Raw genomic sequence first — 21,989 nt, forward strand, 5'->3', positions numbered from 1 at the left:
AATGGGCTGTTCCCTATCTCCATTGTCAGGCCCAAGGCTCTCTCTGCCTCCCCCAGAAGTCTTACCAGCATCAAGAGCACCCAGCCAATCTAAAGGCCAACATAAAAGAAAAGAACAACCAACAAGAGCCAGGCCACCATGACACCACCAGACCCTAACTACCCTACTACAGCAATCCCAGTATATCCTAATATAGATGAAGCACAAGAAGATGACCTTAAATCCAATTTATAAAGAAGATAGAGACTTTTAAAGAAGAAATGAGCATATTCCTAAAAGAAGTACAGGAAAATACAATCAAAGTGAAGGAAATTAATAAAAGTGTTTAATATCTGAAAAATAGAAGTAGAAGCAATAAGGAAAATGCAAACTGAGGGAGTCTTGGAGATGGAAAACCTAGTGATGATAACAGGAACTATAGACACAAGCACCACCAACAGAATACACAAGAGATGGAAGAGAACCACAGGCATAGAAGATACAGTTGAAAAAAAATCAATGCATCGGTCAAAGAAAATGTTAAAAAGAAGTTTCTGACACAAAGCATTCAAGAAGTCTGTAACCTATGAAAAAAAAAATCTAAGAATAATAGAAATAGAAGGAAAAGACTTTCAGTTCCAAGTCCCACATAATATTGTCAACAAATCATAGAAGAAAATTTACCCAAACTAAAAAAAGAAATGCCTATAAGCATACAAGAAGCTCGCAGAACACCAAATAGATTAGACTAGAAAAGAAAATCCTCTCTTAACATAATAATCAAAACACTAAATGTTTTGAATATTAAAAGCTCCAAAAGGGAAAGGCCAGGTAATATATAAAGCCAGACCTATCAGAATTACACCTGACTTCTCAATAGAGATTCTAAAAGCCAAAAGTGCCTACATAGATGTCTTGAGGACTCCAAAAGACCACAAATGGCAGCCCATACTAGTACATCCACCAAAACTTTCACACTGTAGATGGAGAAAACAAGATAGTCCATAACAAAATTAAATTTAAAAAAATATTGCTACACACATTCAGCCCTACAGAAGACACTAGGGGAAAAAACCCTCCAAACCAAAGAGGCTAATTACACCCTAAAAAATAAATAACTCTACACCAGTGCCCCATTTTTGACCACGCCCCCTTAATGGGGGGGCCTGGTGGTACTCAGAGAAAGGATAGCAGCCTACCAAGAAGAGACTTGATACCCTGTGAGCATATACAGGGGAGGAGGTCCCCCTCAGTCATAGATGTATGGGAGGGGAGTAGGGGTAAAACAGGAGGGTGGGAGGAATGGGAAGATATAAGGGATGGGCTAACAATTGAGACGTAATATGAATAAATTAATAAAATATTTTTAAAAACCAAAAAGGCAGGAGGGGCCACACATACACGCACGCACATACACACACACACACACACACACACACACACACACACACCACCACCACCACCACCAACATCAAAATAAGGGAAATAAACACTAGTTGATCATTAATATCTCTCAATATCAAGAGATTCAATTCTCAATTAAAAAAAAAAATACCAGAATCAATGTGAAAACAGAATTCCCTAGTTTAGTTGCCCTCTGAGAGGCTCCACTCAGCAGCAAATAGGAACAGATTCTGAGACTTACATCTAGACATTAGGTGACACAGAGGACCTTGCAGGAGAATGGAGGTAAGAATAAGAGCATTCAGAGGGGAAAAGAACTCTACAAGAAGACCAACAAAGCCAACTAACCTGGGATCAGAGGGGCTTATAGCGTCTGAAGCACCAACCAAGGACCGTGCATGGACTTATCCTAGGCTCCCTACATATTGGCAGTTGATGGACTGCTAAGTCTTCATGTGGGTCCTCTGGTAAGGGGAGCAGGGGCTGTCTCTGACATGGACTTTATTGCCTGATTTTCAATCACTTCCCTCTGGGGGTGCTGCCTTGCCCAGCCTCAGTGGAAGAGGATGCATTCTGCCCTGATGTACTCTGATGTGCTGGGGGTGGGCTGGGGTCCTCTCCTTTTCTGAGAAGTAAGGGAGGGGGGTTGGGTTAAGAGGGTGGAAGGGTGGGACCAGGAGGTGAGGAGGGAGGAGCTACAATCAGGATGAAAAGTGAATAAATTAAAAAAGAAAAGAAAACAGGATCTATCATTGTGCTGCATACAATAAACATACCTCAGCAACATTACCTCAGAGTAAAGGGCTAGAAAAGGGCTTTCTAATTAAAGGACCCAAGAAGGAAGCAAGAGTAGCCATTCTAATATCTAATAAAATAGACTTCCAACCAAAATTAATTAAAATGATGGAAAAAGACACTCCATATTCATCAAAGAAAAAGCCTACCAAGATGATGTCTCAACTCTGAGTATCTGTGCCCCAAATACAAGGATACCAACATCCTTAAAAGAAGCATCACTAAAGTTTAAATCACACATCAAACCTCAAACTCTAATAGTGGAAGACTTCAATAACCCACTCTCACCAATGGACAGGACATTGAGACAAAAACTAAACAGACAAATAGTGAAATTAAACAATGTTATGAATCAAATGGATCTAACAGATATCTACAAAATATTTCACCCAAAAACAAACAAACAAACAAAAAAAAACTTCTTGGAACCTTCTCATGGAACCTTCTCCAAAACTGATCATATAGTCAGTCACAAAGCAAACCTCAACAGATACAAGAAAAACTTGAAATAACTCCTTGTATCTTATCATGGATTAAAGTTTGACTTCAACAACAGCATAAACAACAGAAACCCTGTAAACTCATAGGAGCTGAACAACTCTCTATAGATTGACCACTGGGTCAAGGAAGAAATAAAGAAAGAAATTAAAGACTTTCTAGAATTCAGTGAAAATGAATGTACAACATACCTAAAGTTATGGGCACAATGAAAGCACTGCTAATAGGAAAGATCATAACACTACATACTTTTATAAAGAAATTGGAGAGATCTCCTACAAGCAATTTAAAAGTACACGTGGAAGCTATAAAACAAAAAAAGCAAACACAGAGAGTAATAAACAGTAGGAAAATAATCAAACTCAGGGCTGAAATCAATAAATCAGAAACAAAGAGAACAATACAAGGAATCAATGAAGTCAAGAGGTGGTTCTTTGAGAAAATCAACAAGATTTTAAAAAAAGAAAAGAAAAAACCTTAGCCAAGCTAACTAAAAGGCAGAAAGACAGTACCTAAATTAACAAATTCAAAAATGAAAAGGGGGCACAACAGACAGTGAGGAAACCCTAGGAATCATCAGGTCTTACTTCAAAAGTCTATACTCCACAAAATTTAAGAATCTAAATGAAATGGATTATTTTCTTGATAGAAGTCACTTATGAAAGTTAAATCAAGATCTGGTAAACAATTTAAGTAGTCCTATAACCCACAAGGAAATAGAAGCAACTATTAAACGTCTCCTAACCAAAAAAAGCTCAGGGACAGATGGTTTTAGTGCAGAATTCTACCAGATTTCCAAAGAAGAGCTAATACTAACGCTCCCCAAACTATTTCATAAAATACCAACAGAAGGAACCTTGCAAAACTTTATTCTATGAAGCCACAGTTACCTTGACACCTGAACCATACAAAAATTTGACAAAGAGAGTTTCAGACCAATTTCCCTCATGAACATTAATGTAAACATATTCAATAAAATAAAAAACATTATTTATCATGATCCAAGTAGGCTTCATCTCAGGGATGCAAGGATGGTTCAATATACAAAAATCATTCAATGGAATCCACCATGTAAACAAACTGAAAAAAACATTATCATCTCATTACATGCTGGAAAAAGCTTTAAGAAAATCCAATAGGTCTTCATGGTAAAAATCTTGGTGATATCAGGGATACAAGTCACAAAACAAACAAAACAAACAGCAAGACAATAGCCAACATCAAATTAAATGGAAAGAAAGTTAAGGCAATTCCATTAAAATCGGGGTCAAGACAAGACTGCCACTCTCTCCATACCTTTTCAGTATAGTACTTGAAGTTCTAACCAGAGCAATAAGACAACTAAAGGAGATCAAGGAGATGCAAATTAGAAAGGAAGAAATAAAAGTATCACTATTTGCAGTTGGTAGGACTTATATCTACATAAGTGACCCCCAAAATTCTACCAAGGAACCCCTAGAACTGATAATCACCTTTAGCAAAGTGGCTGGATATAATATTAACTCAAAAAAATTAATAGCCTTCCTTTATACAAATGATAAATGGGCTGAGAAAGAAATTAGGGAAACAACAACTTTCTCAGTAGCCACAAATAATATAAAGTATCTTAGTGTAACACTAACTGAGAAAGTGAAACACCTGTATGACAAGAATTTCAAGTCTCTGAAGAAAGAAACTGAAGAAGATATCAGAAGATGGAAAGATCTTCCATGCTCAAGGATCAGTAAGATTAACAGTAAAAATGGCCATCATACCAAAACAAACTACAAATTCAGTGCAAATCCCATCAAAATTCCAACACAATTCCTTACAGAACATGAAAGATCAATTGTCAACTTCATATGGAAATGTTAAAAACTCAGGATAGCTAAAACAATCCTGTACAATAAGAGAACTTCTGGAGGTTATCACCATCCCTGATCACAAGCTGTACTACAGAGCAGCAGTAATAAAGAAAAGCCACCTGGTATGAGCATAACAACAGACAGGTTGATCAATGGAATTTAGTTGAAGTCCCAGAAATAAGTTCTATACCTGCAAACACCTGATTTTTGACCAAAAAAAAGTCAAAAGAATACAACAGAAAAAAAGAAGGCATCTTCAATAAATGGTGCTAGTCTAACTGGATGTCTGCATGTAGAAGAATGCAAACAGATCCATAGTTATCACTCTGTACAAAACTCAAATCTAAGTGGATCAAAGACTGAAACATAAAACAAGATACAGTAAGTATGACAGAAGGGAAATTGAGTGATAGCCTTCAACTCATTGGTTCAGGAGACAACTTCCTGAACAGAACATGAACACCTGAGGCACTAGCATCAACAATTAATAAATGGGACAGCATGAAACTGAAAATTCTCTGTAAGACAAAAGACACTGTCAATATAACAAAATGGCAGCCTACAGAATGGGAAAAGCTGTTCACCAAGCCTACATCTGACAGAGGGATAATATCTAAAATATATGAAGAACTCAAGAAATTAGGCACCAAATAATACAATTTAAAAATTGGGTACAGAGCTAAACAAAGAAGTCTCAACAGAGGAAACGCTAATGGCCAAGAAGCACTTAAAGAAATGTCAACTTTCCTAGTCATCAGTGAAATACAAATCAAAACGACTCTTAAGATTTCATCCTACACGAGTCAGAATGGCTAAGATCATAAATTCAAGTGGCAGCACATGCTGGCAAGGATGTGGAGAATGGGAAACACTTTTCCATTGCTGGTGGGAGCACAAGCTTGGACAAGCCACTTTGGAACTCAGTCTGGTGCTTTCTCAGAAAATTTAGAATATAGAGCTATTCAAGGCCCAGCTATACCACTCCTGGCCATATACCTGAAAGATGCTCCACTATACAACAGGGACATTTGCTCAGCTATGTTCATAGTAGCCTTATTTGTAATAGCCAGAATCTGTAAACAACCTAGATGACTCTCAACCAAAGAATGGATAAAGAAATTCTGGTAGATTTACACAATGAAATACTGCTCAGCTATTAAAAACAAAGAAATCTTGAAATTTGCAGGAAAATGGATGGAACTAGGGCTACCTCAAAACCCAGGTATTCCACTCCTTGGAATATACCCAGGAAATGCTCCACCACACAACAAGGACATATGCTCAGCGATGTTCATAGTGGCCTTATTCATAATAGCCAGAATCTGGAAACGACCTAACTGGCCCTCAGTCGAAGAATGGATAAAGAAACTGTGGTACATTTACACTATGGAATACTAATCAGCTACTAAAAACAAGGAAATCATGAAATTTGTGGACAGATGGATGGAACTAGAAATGATCATACTGAGTGAGTTAACCCAGAAGTTAACCCAGAAAGACTCATACGGTATATACTCACTTATAATTGGACACTAGCCCAAAGGGGATGTCCAATGAAATTCTTCACTTACCAGGAGATTGGAATAGATGTGAGGACATCATATTGGGACCCTAGGTGAGATAAGTATGGGAGAATGGGAAAATAGAAGGGCCCAGAGGGTCCTAGAAACCTACAAGAAGAACATTATGACGGGTGGATCTGAACCCTAGGGGAGGAGGGTCTGCCCAAACTACTGCACCAACCAGAGACAATACATGCAATAAACATTGAACCCCTACTCAGATCTAGTTAATAGACAGGACATTCCCCACAGTTATGTGGAGAGTGGGGACTGACTCTGAAATGAACTCTGGTGGCTTGTATTTGATCACTTCCCCATGATGGGGAGGCCTGGTGGCACTCAGAGGAAAGATAAGCAGGCTACCAAGATGAGACTTGACCATATAGTGGGGGAGGAGGTCCACCTCAGTCATAGACCTAGGGAAGGGGAAGAAGGTGAAAGTGGGAGGGAGGAGGAATGGGTGGATACTGGTGAGGGGAAAACAATTGAGATGTCATATGAATAAATTAATTAAATAATTTTTTAAAATTTTAAAAAGAAAAAAATCATCCTGAGGAAACTCAGACTCAGAAAGGCACACATGGTATATACTCACTTATAAGTGGATATTAGCCCAATATAGGTGCCCTCTGAGAGACTTCACCCAGCAGCGAATAGGGACAGATGGTGTGACTTGCTGCTGGACTCCTAGTGTGAGTGGTATGGAAAATTGTGGGGCATGGAAGGACCCAGAGGGTTCAGGAGCCCCACAAGAAAACCCTTAAGGCCAGCAGATAGGGACCCAGGGGTGCCTGCACAAGCTGTTACACCAACCAAGGACAAGGCATGTAGTAAACCTAGACCCCTGTTCAGATCTAGGCAATGGACTGCTTATTTTCCATGGTTGTGGGGAGAGGGAGGACTATGACATGAACTTTGGTGCCCTGGATTTGACCACTTCCCCTTGGTGGGGAGGCACACAGAAGAAGGGGAAGCAGGCTATCCAGATGAGACCTGATAGGTTGTGGTCATATGATGAGGGAGGAGGTCCCCTTCTGTCAGAGGTCTAGGGGAGAGGAATAGGGCAGAAGTGGAATGGAGGGTGAAAATGGGAAGATACAAGGGAGAGGATAACAATCAGGATGTCATCTGAATAAATTATTATAAATTAAAAAAAAATTTTAACTGAAAAAAAGAAATTGAATAGTTATGGATGGGGGTGGGCTGAAATTGGCAGATCAAACAGGGAGAGAAAGGGGGAAGAAGGAGGCAAAAAGAAGGAATAAGTCACCAAACATGGGGGAAAGATAGAGCCCCAGCTGGACATCCCTCATCACCAAGTGAAGTTTCCAGTACCAGGAATGGGTTTCATCTAATCAAGTTGTTGGCCAAAATGGTCCCAAGGGAACATCCAAACAGCCCAGGCTACTGCCAAGAATATTGGGAGTTTGTCACAAACGGCCAGTGAGGCCCTATTGCTGAAGACAACACCTAAGCAACTCAATAAACAAGGGAATCTCAGATATTGCCTACCTTGAGCCTTTATCCACATAGATTCATGGTACTGGATGTGTATTCATGGTCCTGGAAAGTGCTTTCCATGCTACCAAGGAAAGATGTAAGCACCAACTCAGCTACAAACCCTTAGATGTCACCTGATTTGTGATGGTTGGAAATGACGTGGAGACAAAGGTTCAGAGCTCGTCCATCACATGGCAGTTAGCTCGACTTAGCATGTGCTTTGTCTGTGTTTGGCCTGCCATACCTGAATTTTAATTTATGCTTTACTAGAAAGTTCATCATTGCTTGACCCAATCAAATCAGAAATCTGTGTGCTATGTATTATTTTTGTAAATAAGTGTCCCAAACTACACTGCCATCCAATGCAGTCTGGCGGGAGCCGGGGGTGGGGTCGGGGGGGGGGGGGGGGCAGGTCTCCAAAGTTGCTCTACTCTATTTAGAAGGCCTGCCTATTCAAACAACTTTTTTTTTTACACATCTTCTACATCACTCTAAATTTTATTTATGGATTTCCAAAAATTTGGTACTAAGACTTTATTTGCAATAAGTTCCATTTAAATAACTCTTAAATTACTTTATAAAGAAATTAAAATTGTATGGACTTGTCTGTTGGTCTCCACAGAGAATTTCTCCTTTCTTTAAAATCTCACCTTTCAGAAGTCCATGCCGCTGTGCAGCGCTGGCCAGCAGCAGCCTGTGGAGGTCCGAATTTGATCGCACTTTCACCTGACTCATTGAAGCAGTCTCTCAGGTAAAGTTGATGATGTAACTGGAGTTGCTAGCCAGCTTACTCTGCCCCCCCCCCGCACCCCCCCCCCCCCCGTCTCTGACTTCTCAGTTTGGAATCACAAGCAGGCTGCCACACCCACCTGACATTTATTTGGGTTTCTGGGGATCTGAACTCTGCTCCTTACACTTGCATTCCCTTAATCCATTTCCTCAGACCCAGAGAAAGCATTATTAAATGGATCCCATTATTCAGATTATTCAGTCCACAGGACTGAAACTATGAAAGTGTTCCTTACATATGGTTTGAGAACAGAAAGTATAATGAAAGGAAATAATAAAAATAACAGGAAGAAAGAGGAAAACAGAAGTGAATGAGGTTGGCTCACCCTTGAAGAGGCAATGTACTCTGACTCCCATGGAATCCATTACTGTTATTGTCAGCGAGTTCCAATAAAGCGCTTACCTTTGCAAAGACAGATAAAGAAGATACACACTATCTAAAGCATCCTCCTGAGGCTACTGTGTTTATGAGACTAAGGCACTGTGCTTTCTAAGACAAAGTGCCTCTCATGCCGAGCACATCTCCAGTAATAGAGATCAGAAAAATGCACAACACACCAATTTCTGATATTTGGTGCACACTGGATGCAAAACACTAAAAGTCCTATTTCCATTTATTCTCTATTTCTAAACCAATTTTTAAGAGCAAGTAACCTACAGATCAGAATGGTTTCCCAATGACCCTATTTTATTCAGGACTAGGATTGCAATCAGTATCCTATCTCATCATCCTGTCTTCATGACATAAGCTCCAAAAATGAGCCTTTCAGATGCATATCTGGAGTTTTGAGCATGTGCAGGGCTATCCTTCCAGCAGAAAAAAAAATGGCTGAAAGTGGACCAAAATCCAGGATAATCAATGTCCCTAAATCCTGGAATATCTCTACCCTTCTATGTAAACCATGAGTCTGTACCTATTCATGGTTTGCTGGAAGGTTTATAGGAAATCATAACCCTCTTTCAAAGCAAAAATCATTTCCAAAGGAAAATGAAATAAAAATTTTAACTCTCCATCCAAATCATTCGCTGGGGAATTACCAGCTGAAAATATTACTTACGTGCTGTGGCTACTCTTTGCTCTAGGGAAACCTCAGGCTAATGTACACTTATGTCTTAACAAGAAATCCCCACCCCAAGTAGAAAGGGAAAGAAAACAAAATGAGAGAAGTGAATGCTTCAGAAACTGCACCACACAAAAAGAAGAGTTTGGAGTACATAAATAGAACAAAATAACCTACTTTTAAAATGACAGAAATTTAAGTTTTTTTTTTATCTATAGGCAGAAATCACTTGATAATGCCATTTCTGTTTATGAGCAGAAGTCTGTCCTCTGGAGTAGTTATTTTTTTTTTTTTCTTCAGCTCTATGAGGCCTGGCAGTTCATGAAGAATTTCACTAAACACTTCAAAATTCATTGGAATTTATCTCTTTCCCCAGGCACAGAGAAGAAGAAAAAGCTTTCAAGTGGCTTTTATGTTTTGTATAATAATGCAGGGAATAAGGAATGCAATCATTTGCAGCTCCAATATCCAATAAATATTTGAGAGGGGGAGGAAGAAATAGAGAGTGGGGGTGTTTGGACCCTGTAAGGCTGGTAATGAATATGACATTAAGAAGTGGCCAATTCATTGTAATCTTCTTTCAGCTATTATTATCTGCTTTCTGAGAAGCAAGATAAAGTTTGTAAAAAAAAAAAATTAAAAACACAAGATTTTGTGTGCAATGAGACCAACATGTAATCATTGTCTGAACTTATCATTAGAAAATCAGTAATTGCTTCTCTAAGAAGTCTGATCTTAAGTTGCTTCAACCAAGAGCCTGTGTTCTCTTGGGATTCTCTGGGGCCTCTATGACTAACGTCTGATAAGGAGGTGTCCCTCGTGTGATGCTGGGGTTTTTATTTAATTACATGGCTTTGAGACGCAACATCACCCAGCCCTGACGAATATCTCCCTCCTATGTCTCTGCCTGTCTGCATTTATGTGTCTCTAAGTTTCCTCTTTCTTTTCTTTCTTTGTTTTTCTTCTTTCCCTTTCTTCTTCCCCTCCTTCCTTCCCTCCCTCCCTCCTTCTTCCCTTCCTTCCTTCTTCCCTTCCTTCCTTCTCTCCCTCCCTCTCTCCTTCCCTCCCTCTCTCTTTCTTCCTGTCTTCCTCTTTTCTTACTTTGCAGTCAGCTTTTTTATGTACCGCTCCTTTAGGATGACCATCCATCTCCCCAACCCTCAACTCCTCAATGCCACCACTTTATCCCTGATTAAACTTTTCACCTCTAATATTCCCACACTCTATTTTCACAGCATGTATGCTCTGCTATCCCTGTCTCTTAGGCATGACAATGGCACTTTCCTACTTCGCTGGCTTCTATGGGTACTCCAAGTTAAACACAGAAAGCTAAAGGTTTAATGTTAGGACACAAGTATGAGAGAGAACACATGAAGTTTGTCTTTCTGGACCCTTGGTTACCTCATTCAGTGTAATATTTTCTAGTTCCATCCCTTTGCCTGCAAACCTTACAATGCATATTTCTATGCAACTGAATAAATTTTCCTTGTTTGTGTGTGCCACATTTTCATTAGCAGTCCATCAGCTGATAGACATCTAGGTTGATTCCTCTCCTAGTTATTATAAACAGGCTATCAGCAAAGGTAGATGAGCATATATCTGTGTAGTAGGACATTGAGGGATACGTCCAGAAACTACATATCTGGGTAAGATGGCTATTCTTTCTACCTCTAGTTTTTTAAAGAAATGACACAGTCATTTCGATAGTGGCTGCATCAATTTTTAATTCACCAACAGTGAACAACTATTCCTCTTTCCCCAAACATTTCTAACATTTATTGAATAAATTCAAAGGGTCTATTTATAGCATAATGGCTATAGCTAGCAACAAGATATTATGTCCTTGAAATTGCTGAGAATAAATTTTAAACATTTAAGTATATGAGATAATAAAAATATTAATTGGTTTTATTATATTATTTTTTAAATTATTTACTCATTAAGTAGATATTTTTTTTAGTAAACGTTACTTTTGAGAACTTAGAGAAATGGCTCCTCAGTTAAGAACGTGTTCAGTCTTATACAGGATCCAAGTTTAAGCCCTGGCATCCAAACCAGGTGGCCCACAACCACCTGTAACTCCAGTTCTCTGGGAAACTGGCTTCAACAGGTTCTCATATTCACATGTGCACACCCATATACACACATATAATTTAAAATAATAATAATAAATATTTAAATACTTTTTTTGTTTTCCGAGACAGGGTTTCTCTGTGTAGCCTTGGCTCTCCTGGACTCACTTTGTAGACCAGGCTGGCCTCGAACTCACATTGATCCTCCTGCCTCTGCCTCCCGAGTGCTGGGATTAAAGGCATGAACTACCACGTCCGGCTTTAAATACTATTTTTAAGTTATTACTATTTTATTTTATGTGTCTGGCTGTTTTTTCTTGCATGTGTGTCTGTGCATCACATGCTCACCTGATGCCTGCAAAGGCCAGAAGGGTCTATAGGCTCTCGTGGAAGAGACATTTTGAGCTATCATGTGAGTGCTGGAAATTGAACACTCTGGCACAGCAATAAGTGCTCTTAACTGCTGAGCCATCTCTCCAGCTCCCAAATAATATTTTTAAAAATAAAACCCACCAAAACCTACCAATTCCTGAGCTCAAAAACCCACCAAATCCCAAGCTCAAAAATCTCACCAATCTCCAGGCCCATCCTAGGTTGGGACTTGAAATCCCTCCAATCTCCTCTACCTTGGGAAATTGCTCCCCTGAGAAACCCTACATAAACCCTGCCACCTGCTCAGTTCCCAGCTTCTCACCTGAGCAGAGGTGTCTCTCCCACTATTGTGTCCCACCCACTAGCCCACTACATCTCTTCTGTCAGGATTGTTCTGAGGTGTAACTTTGTGGTACTCTGGGATACCTTTTCCTTTAGAGATGCAATGCTTCCACTTGGGGATCCTTTCTTCTCAGAGCTGTAACACTTAAAGTAACCTGAGAAGTTGGGGAGAATTTACACAATTAAATTTAAAAGAACCAGTGATTGCTCATGTCTTGTTTGTGGATGTTAATATGCATTGTTTAAAAAGAATGTATTAATTTGGTCCTTTAAAGAGCTTTGTAACACATACAAAAAATACTAAAGTTTTAAAAAATTAAAAAAAAATATTCGCTCATAAGGGGAAGTAAACGAAGGGCTATATAAGAAGATTCAGTGGGTAATGACAATAGTTGCCAAGCCTGATAACCTGAGTTCAAGTCTCAGGACCCAGGTGCTGGAAGGAAGGACCAAGTTCCCCAAGTTGTCCTCTGACCTCCACACACATAAAATAAAATTATTGAAAAATAAAATAAAAACATGATCTCAACCTAGGAAGACAGCTAATTAGTAAGATTTTTTAACTCCAAGTAAAATGAAAGCCACATTGTGAAGCTCCAAGACGTCCAGGGGAGGTGTAGTGTGTAAATTGAGGTGTCGTCAGAAAATGTCAGATCTGTGAGAACATTGACGTTGCACCCACAGGTCTGCTTAAACGTGTGGCGTTTTTTGTGGGTCCATAGCTTTCGCAGATTTTTCACTAGATGTCTGTACACACAGGAGCTGGAGATGTAGCTCGGTTGGGAGAGGGCTTACCTAGCATGCACAAAGCCTGGACTGGACTTGAAGAACTTCACAACTCAGGCATTGTGATGCCTGCCTTAATCCCAGCACGCAGGATGGAGGCAACAGAATTAGAAGCTCAAGATCTCCCTTTAGCTGCATATCAAGTTTGAAGCCAACCTGGACTACACGACCCTGTCTCAAAAAAATAAATAAAACTCAAGAGCCCTGTCACACACACACACACACACACACACACACACACACACACACACACACACAAAAAAAAAATATTCAAGAAAATGGAGAAGTATCATTTTAACCAGCCCAGTAGACTGTTAAGAAAAACATAAGTGGCATCTTGAAGCCCTGGCATGCCTAAATGTGCAACACACAAGTCAAACCGATGCACGTCGTGAGGAGCTGGTAAATGTATTAGTACACACCTAGCACAAACAAGGTCCAGTGTAAGGTAATGGCCTCCTTGGTGTACATACACCACAGTGACAACATTCCAGCTCGCGGGGAGACACCAACTAATTCACACAGTTAGCAGCCACTGTCCACGAGTCCAGAAGAGGCAGCCCCAGCAAACATGTGATTCTGGAGAAAATGAAAAATTAGGCCAGGCCATTCAAGGACACAGTCGAGTCTAATTTGACGTGCATTTTCTGTATAAATTCTCTAAATATGACTTTCAATAGGTTAGTATTTGGATGACATATTGAAGTATTTAATAAAGTTGGAAAGACAAGAATCATAAAGCAAAATTGTTCTCTAGGGTTTTGGTAAGAAAAACTGGTTTCCATAGAAAAGGTAACTGAATGGAAGAGAATGCTGCAGCCATGAGGAAAAAGCAGAGCTCTCTCAGCAGTGGCATTTACCCAGGCCCCATCACCAAAACTGTGATAGACAATTAGTTCTCAGAACCCCACCCAGCTCTTCCGCATCAGAAACTCTGGGAATATGACCATACCCTCCATGTTCTTAAGGCTCCCTGGGGCCATGGGGCATTGAGGATCCCAGACGTCTGAGGGATACTTATCTAAACCAAAATTTCAAATATTAAGCAAGAATCTTTGGCAATTTTTTTAAATGTAGAAGTCTGGCCCAATTACACAATTGTCTAGTTAAAATCTTTAGGGAATGAGATTCAGGAATTCAGCTATATCTAGCTTTATGTTACTTTATTCTAATGTATTGTTTGCATAAATGGTAGCTCATAACAGTCACATTGGGAGGAAAAAAAGAAACAAGCACAAAAATGTTTTAAAATACCGGTTAGGTCAAAAGGTATAATAAATCTCCAAAAACCCATCACTTGGCATCAACAAATATCAACATTTTGCCCATCTTATACACACTGCCTTTATTCTTCAGTTAATCTTCGGTGGAGATGATTTCAGCTAACCCCTCTCACCTCCCCAGCAGGGAATTCTTCTTGAGTTCTGTCAGATTGATTTCCTGTTGCCAGTTACTAACATAGTGAGGAAAATTACCAATAATTACCCAGTGTCTTTATCACAGAAATATAAAATGTGTTTGTGGAATCTGTCTACCCCCCAGCACTCACCTGATAGCCTTATGTTCTGGAAACATTTCTTATTATCCCTCTCCTTTTCTTTCCCTTTCTTCTTTATTATTTTTGGGGGGAGGGGCGGCAGGAGGAGGTGGGAGAGTACCTGAGATTTTCTTACTTTTTGCTTATGGAAAAATACTTTATTCGTGTATGTTATTATTAAAAATTTTTTTTTAATTTTAAAATTTTTTTTAAATTTTTAAAAATTAAAAAAAATTAAAATTATAAAATAATGTGCTTCATCAAGACATAGTCATACAAATATATAGTATACTTCGGTCATACACAATCTCCTGTGACCTTCTCCTGTCTCCATCTTTGCTCCTCTACTCAAATACTCCTTTTCTACTCTCATGTCTTTATTTATTTAATGTTCTATATACTTTATCGCTTAACAAAAAACCAATTAGCTCATGTGGAAGAGATAATAGCAAATTAGATCCCTAATTTAAGTACAACCAATCTTCTGAGGTTAAAAACATTGCGCTCCTCTCGTAGGACTGACGACCATCATTCAGCATAAAGCCTGTCTAGCCATAGTATGTGAGTCCTACACGCTACAGACTACAGACAAAGAAGTCTTCATTTTCCTTCAGTATCTTCTCTAGGAGTTGTACCTGATTTTGTACTAGTTTCCATGCTAATCCTATGGAGAATAGGACAAATTTGCTTTTGTTTCTTGGCCAGCAATCACTTTAATTCTGAGAATCTCTGGAGAAGACAAAAAGCCTAGGCAGAATTGTGGCACACAATGGTGGAGCAAAGGAGAGATTCTCCTTATTTTTTAACATTATGTGTGTGTGTGTGTGTGTGTGTGTGTGTGTGTGTGTGTGTGTGTGTGTGTGTGTTTGAGTATATAATATGGCATATCATATATTCTATATATTACATATGTAGGGGCATATGTCATGGCGTGATTTGGAGATCAGAGGGCAAATTGAAAAAGTAAGCTCTTTCCTTCCACCAGGTGAGTCCCAGGGATCAAGATGGTCATCAGGCTCGCCAGCAAGAACCTTTATCGGCTGAGCCGTTTCCCTGGTCCTATGTCTTTTATTTATGAATTTACATTTAGATTCCATACATATGACGAAATGTATGATATTATTCTTTCTAAATCTGGCTTGTGTCAGTTACATGATCTCCAGTTCTATCCATTTTCTTACAAATGACGTAAGTTTGCTCTTCCTTGTGGCTAAATAATACTGCAGTGTGTGTGTGTGTGTGTGTGTGTGTGTGTGTGTGTGTGTGTGTCCCATTCTCAAGATTTGGCTGTAACAAACAGAGCTTCAGCATCGGTTATTTGCTGGAAAAGCAGGCTTGTGTGTTCTGTATGGTTCTCCATGTACCCAGTCCTTTCAGTCTTCTTTTGAACACTTATAGTTGGATCAGAACTTTCTTTGCTTAAGTTTTGGCAAAGATACTTCCTCAGTGTCTTTGTGTATTTTCACCCCAAAAGGAGGTACACGTTCTTTGTTTGAACACTTGCAGTGCTGTTAAACTGATCTGTAGATGCATCCTCACACAAGTCATTTCGTGGATTTCCCACCTCAAACTAGGGCACAGGCCCTGGCTCCTCTGAATGCAGGCAGTACTCTCAGACCCTGTGAAGTAGGGGACTTCTTCTTTAGTAGATCTCAGACAGCAGAGCTAGGGTAGTCTCTTTTCAGAAGAAGAAAAATAAGTAGTGGATCCGTGCTAATATTTGATGTGCAAATTCAATACTACCAAGTACATTTATTTGACATTTATAATGACAGTCTGGCTTTCAAACCAACTTTATAAATATTATTGCTTGAAAAGGACCACCGCATGCGGGTTTTTTTGTTTAGTTTTTCTCAGGTTTTATTTTAAGTTGAGCTTTTATTTGTTTGTTTGTGGAATGGTTGTTTTCTTTTATTTTTTTTTTTAAACAGGGTCTCACTGTTTATCCCTGTCTAGTCTAAAACTTACAGAAATTTGCCTACCTTTGTCTCCTAAGTGCTTAGATTAAAGGTGTTTTCATGTCACACAGCTGAATGTGGTTTTATGTTGTCTAGCCCATAAGACACACACACACACTCACACACACACACACACATATATCTGTGTTTTAAAACATTTGAAAGGTTTATTTTCTTTTTTAGATTAAATTACTGTGGTTGTTTGAATAATAATGGCCTTCATAGGCTCTTATATTTGAATACTTGGTCATCTTGGAGTAACAAGGTGGAAAAATTAGTACTTATAGCCTTCATGGAAGAAGTGTGTCACTAGAGGTGGGCTTTGAGCTTTTCTTTTCTTTTTTCTTTCTTTCTTTCTTTTTTTTTTTTTCCTTTGAGGTTTTCAAAAGCCCAAGACAGACCTAGTGTCTTTTTTTTTTTTTTTTGCTGCTACATTTGTGGAAACTGACATATTCTTTGAAAACAGATAACTGGCTCAAAATAAACATACAAATTCTGGAAGAGACAAACTTCCAAATATGCCCCAGAATGTTATACCTAGCTGTTGGATTCCTTGAATCCAACCTGGAAAACACCAGATGATGGCCTCTAAAAAGCAAATATCAACAAAATATTCTATTTCAATTTGCAAAGACAGTGTATGAGAGTGCTTCTTTCCCACAGCCTTACCAACACAAATGCGTCAGACCTTTTTATTTGTTACACAACTGGAAGCAATGGTTCTCAGTATGGTTTAAATTACATTTGTCATTGTAAGCCACCAGTAAGACCAAAATGTTTCAGTTGCCATTTGTCCTCTGTTTATTGTCTTTTCTTCAGTCTATTTATAAATTTTGGAATAAGGCTACAAAACATTTTCTAGTCTAACTGAATTATTATATTCAACAGTATTGTTTAATGTGATTTTAGCCATAATTAAGCATATTTTTCCTACTTTCTTGGCACAGAAATTTGCATGAGTTTCTTTTATTTTTTTTTCTGTAATTTCAAACAAGTTCTTAAGGTCCTAAGATATTCTTATGCAAACAAGTTCTAGCTTCCAAAAGATAGGAAACATTGCAACTATTTAATATGAGACACCTTTAATCATCAGCTGTACTCCTGTCTTTCTTAGTTCTTCTAAACGGTGTCAGTTAGAAGGTTCCTTGCCTGAAAGACAAAATAATTCGTTAGTAAAAAACAGAGAAAAGATCAATTCTAGAACAAGTATACCACAAACAAAGATTCAATATCAGAATCCTTACTTTCCTAGGAGAAGACGATGTAAACCACTATGATACAGCCTACGATCCATCCAACCAGGAGAAGAATGGGAACCAGGAGGCGATGCGATGTGGACTCTGCTTAAAAGCAATGGAGACCATTAACACATCCTTTCAACATGAAATTTGATAAAAGCAAAACAATGAAAGATCTCTGGTGACCTAAGAAAAAGTGTGCTCTAATCAGGCTCACATATGCATGTTTTCTTCAGAAGACACCCAGCAACTAATTTATAAGCCATGGATATTTAAATTAGAATTCTTGGTGTCAAAGCAAGGGTCACTGTTGTACAGTTCTGTGACCCTGTGCAGTTTTGAGCTTGAAGCTTTCAGCTGAGCAGTAGGACTTGCAGTTTCCCCCTCTTGGTTGCTTCCACAGTCAAAGGATACAGGGTGTGCAAAGCTTTGTAAACTTGAACCACTGTGCCCGTGTTTAGTGTATACTGAACACACTCATGAGTTTGTTCAGTGATGGGTCTCACCTCTGTTTACATAGCAGCAATCCAATATAACTGTGAGGTAATTCCTACTAAAATGCATTACTCATAATGTACAAGATTAGATTGTTTTGAGAATTATTCTTAATTCTCTTAATTCTCTCAATAACCAACTTTAAGCTTGAATTTCACAGGAATATTATATAATCATCAAAAAGTGATTTCTCTAAAACTATTCACTGTCACCACCATCACTGAGCCTTGACTGTATGGGCAATAATAATCCAACACACACGAGAGACACTTGTGTGATGCTTCCTGCATCTCCTGCTTGTACTGGGTCTGTAGAAAAGTCATTTATACACATGGCTCTCTGCGATACTCATTGTGTCTCGATCTTGTTCACTCAGGAAACACACGTGCACATACCCCACACAAAGGTTCAAAAAGCAACACAGAAGGACATCTCATAGAAGTAGTCTCTCTGGGTCAAGGACCAAGACATACTCTTAATTGGAGATCACAATGAGATCATATGACATTAGCTAAGAAAGAGAATGGGTGTTCTTAGCCACTGCAGTCCAATTACCTTTTCCATCACTCCGAGGGTGAAGGGTTGTTAATTCTGTTAAAATAAAATTATCAGGAATGCAGTACTTCTAAATTTAGAAGGTTCTTTCATAATACCCAACTTTCTGAAGTTTAAATGAATTTTAATCATTTCAAGGTTTTTCATAAAATGTTGAAATCTCTTTAATCTGACAAAACGGGCTTTCCTTGCTCCTCTGAATTGTGAGCTTGAACAAGGCATAATGCAGTGAAGGAGAAACCTCCTCTTTATCTGCCATGTGCTGTTGCTTTAAGAGTAAAGAAAACATTATGCGACAAACCTCAGTCTCATTTGGAAGTAAGAATTTGTTGTGAATTAACATACCATTAGAGTGAAAGAACATGAGTATTTATTTTAATTATTGTAAATGATATAATATTTCTGTCAATTTCAATGAACTTGAAAATTCATAAATATTCCAATTAAGTATAAATGTTTAATGCAAATGTATTTTAATAAAATTTTATTAAACATGTTTTAATAAAATTTGCATGTCATTGAGCTCTAACAGTAAATATCCCTTTATTTGCTATGCATTGTAAGACAAAAGCAGATGTCTGTGTATTTTAACCAAGTATAACTGCATTGATCTTTTTTTCTTTGGTTTTTTTTTTTGTGTGTGTGTGTGTGGTTTGTTTGTTTGTTTATTTGTTTGCTTGTTTGTTTTGATACAGGGTTTTTCTGTGTAGCCTTTGCTGTCCTGGACTAACATTGTAGACCACGGTGGCCTTAAACTCAGAGATCTGCCTGCCTCTGCCTCCCCTCCCTGAGTGCTGGGATGACAGGCATATGCCACTGCATCAGGCTGCATTGATCATCTTTTAACACCAATATTTTCATTTTTACCATAATTTGAAGTACCATTTGGAAATGGTAATACATGAAACCCAATGTATTTTCCAAAACTTCACTTTAAATGCAACGGGCTTTTCAGCATGTTTTAATGTTTGTCAGTTCCAAGCTTACCAAACTGGCTACCACTGGGAGCTTTCTTAAGGGTACCTCACTGTAAAGCAACACTGCCCAGATGCAATGCCTGATGCTACCACTCCCTAGTGACCATGGACATGTATTAAACCTCACAATCTCAGTTTCCCTAGCTGGGAGATGGAGGTGATAACATATGCATGTGTCACAGGGTTTTTGTCAGAGTTGAAAGCAAAAATTCTCATGTGACTGCGTCTTAGACAACAGTATATTCAGTCTATTTTGTCATATTTTATATAAGCATATAAATATTAAATAATGTTTACAAATTTGAAAATTAATTCAGTTATGAAACATATCAGAGATATTCTCATTCACACTCATAACATAGACTCAAAGAAGTGGGTGCACACCTCTGAACTCACACGGCCGCTCTGCAGACCTGACACAGAACTCAACTTTCTTACTTCTGGTCCAACAACCCTCAAAATCTCAGATCTAGTTCAGTAATGAGAAAATAAGTAGTTTGTAACTCACCTTTCCAAAAAGGGATCATGATTTTATTGTCTCACTGATTATTTAAAAATTATTCATCCTAGAGACATGGTCCAAAAACTGCATTTTTAATGCCTTCTTGCAGCCACACTAAAGCATGTGGTTGAATGGTTCTTTAACAGAGACCCTACAATTCCTCAGGATCCAAATACTAAGGAACAAAACAAACTAGTCTGAAAGCTGCTTTTGCCAAGAAACCCCCATGCCTTACAGCTTACCTTTTTCAGCCATTGTTTCTATTGTTGGGTGGCTTAGTCAAGGCCACACGTCTTTCTTCCTTATTGTTATCCTGTTCCTCTTTGAACTTTAAATAGACAGATATCTGACGAGTGTGGCAGCTGCTGCTCTCCTGCTGCCAATTGTCTACAGGGTGACAGGAGTCATTGGAAAACACAATCCCTCTGCCTCTCATTTAACCTTTATAGTGGAGGAGCAAGAGACTTTGCATGTATGTGACCCAAGCAACTGAGTAAACTGAGTTTTCTCGATGCACAGATGTGCAGATTGTTTAGTCATGTAATGTTTCAGACAAGCACAGAATGCTCAGTGAAAAGGATGTGCAAATGAAAAATGAATTGAGAAGCGGGGGGAGGGTGAAATATTATTAAGAACAGACTTTGCCGTTGGAGAGACTTGGATTCAAACTATACTCCTGCAACTTCTGCAATGAAGTCCAAGCTCCTTAGCCAGGGTACCAAGTTGATTTCAATGGCAAAAACAATATTTGCTGTAATGGCTATTCTTGGTCGTCACACATACACAAGTTACATGAAGAAATTGCCCTATTGCCTATTGTTTCTACTCCCATGACAGTGCTGTCTGCTGTACCTATAGACTCATGGGGTGTTCCTTATGACTGGTTGACTGTGAAGGAAAGACTAGGGCCTGGTTTACTAATGGCTCTTGCCTTTATAAAGACACTGCCCTGAATTGGACAAATACACCATTACAACCCCTTTCTGGGACCACCCTGAAAGAAACCAGTGAAGAGAGATCTTCACAGTGTGCAGAACTCTGGGTAGTACACATGGCCATACATTTTGTTTGTTAGGAGAAATGGCCAGATGTGCAACTGTTCGCTGACTCGTAAACTTTTTAGCCAATGGATTGGCTAAATGGTCAGGGACTTGGAAAGAACATGACTGAAAACTTGGTGATGAAGACATATGGGGAGGAAGTACACAAATATGTCTCTCCAAATGGGCAAGGGATGTGAAGATACTTGTCTGCTTTGTAAATGGTCACCAAAAAGTGACTTCAGTGGTGGAGTTCAGTAATCAAGTAAATAGGATGAGCAGTTCTGAGGACAGTCAGCCTCTTTTCTCAGCTATTTCTGTCATTGTCTAAAAAACCCATGAACAAAGAGGCCATGGTGGCAGAGATGGAGAAAACACATGAACTTCCTTCCACTCACCAAGGATGGGATTGCTACAGCTGCTGCTGAGTGCCAGATCTGCCAACACTAAGCCCCAAATATAGCAGCATTCGCCAGGGTGAACAGCCAGTGACATGGTAGCATGGTAGTGGGTGGATTATATTGGACTGCTTTTTCTGATGAAAGGACAATGTGTTGTCCACACTGAAGGAGATACTTATTCTGGGTATGGATTTGCCTTTTCTGCATGCAATGCATCTGCAAAAACCACCACCCATGGACTTACAGAATGTTTTAAGCAACATTGTGGTGTTCCACACTTTA

The 21,989-nt window shown here is 38.9% G+C and overlaps 1 protein-coding gene across 1 annotated transcript; it reads right to left on the bottom strand.

Annotated features, from left to right (window-relative positions):
- Window positions 1-17,747: 17,747 nt before the first annotated feature.
- Strit1 (small transmembrane regulator of ion transport 1) lies at window positions 17,748-20,521 on the bottom strand. The gene is made up of 2 exons (XM_051156907.1): window positions 20,509-20,521; window positions 17,748-17,839 (listed from the first exon to the last, which is right to left on the bottom strand). Exons 1-2 carry the CDS (start codon window positions 20,519-20,521, stop codon window positions 17,748-17,750), a joined length of 105 nt encoding a protein of 34 aa, XP_051012864.1.
- Window positions 20,522-21,989: the final 1,468 nt, after the last annotated feature.

The sequence above is a fragment of the Acomys russatus genome, chromosome 15, assembly GCF_903995435.1.
Source record: "Acomys russatus chromosome 15, mAcoRus1.1, whole genome shotgun sequence".
Taxonomy (NCBI): domain Eukaryota; kingdom Metazoa; phylum Chordata; class Mammalia; order Rodentia; family Muridae; genus Acomys; species Acomys russatus.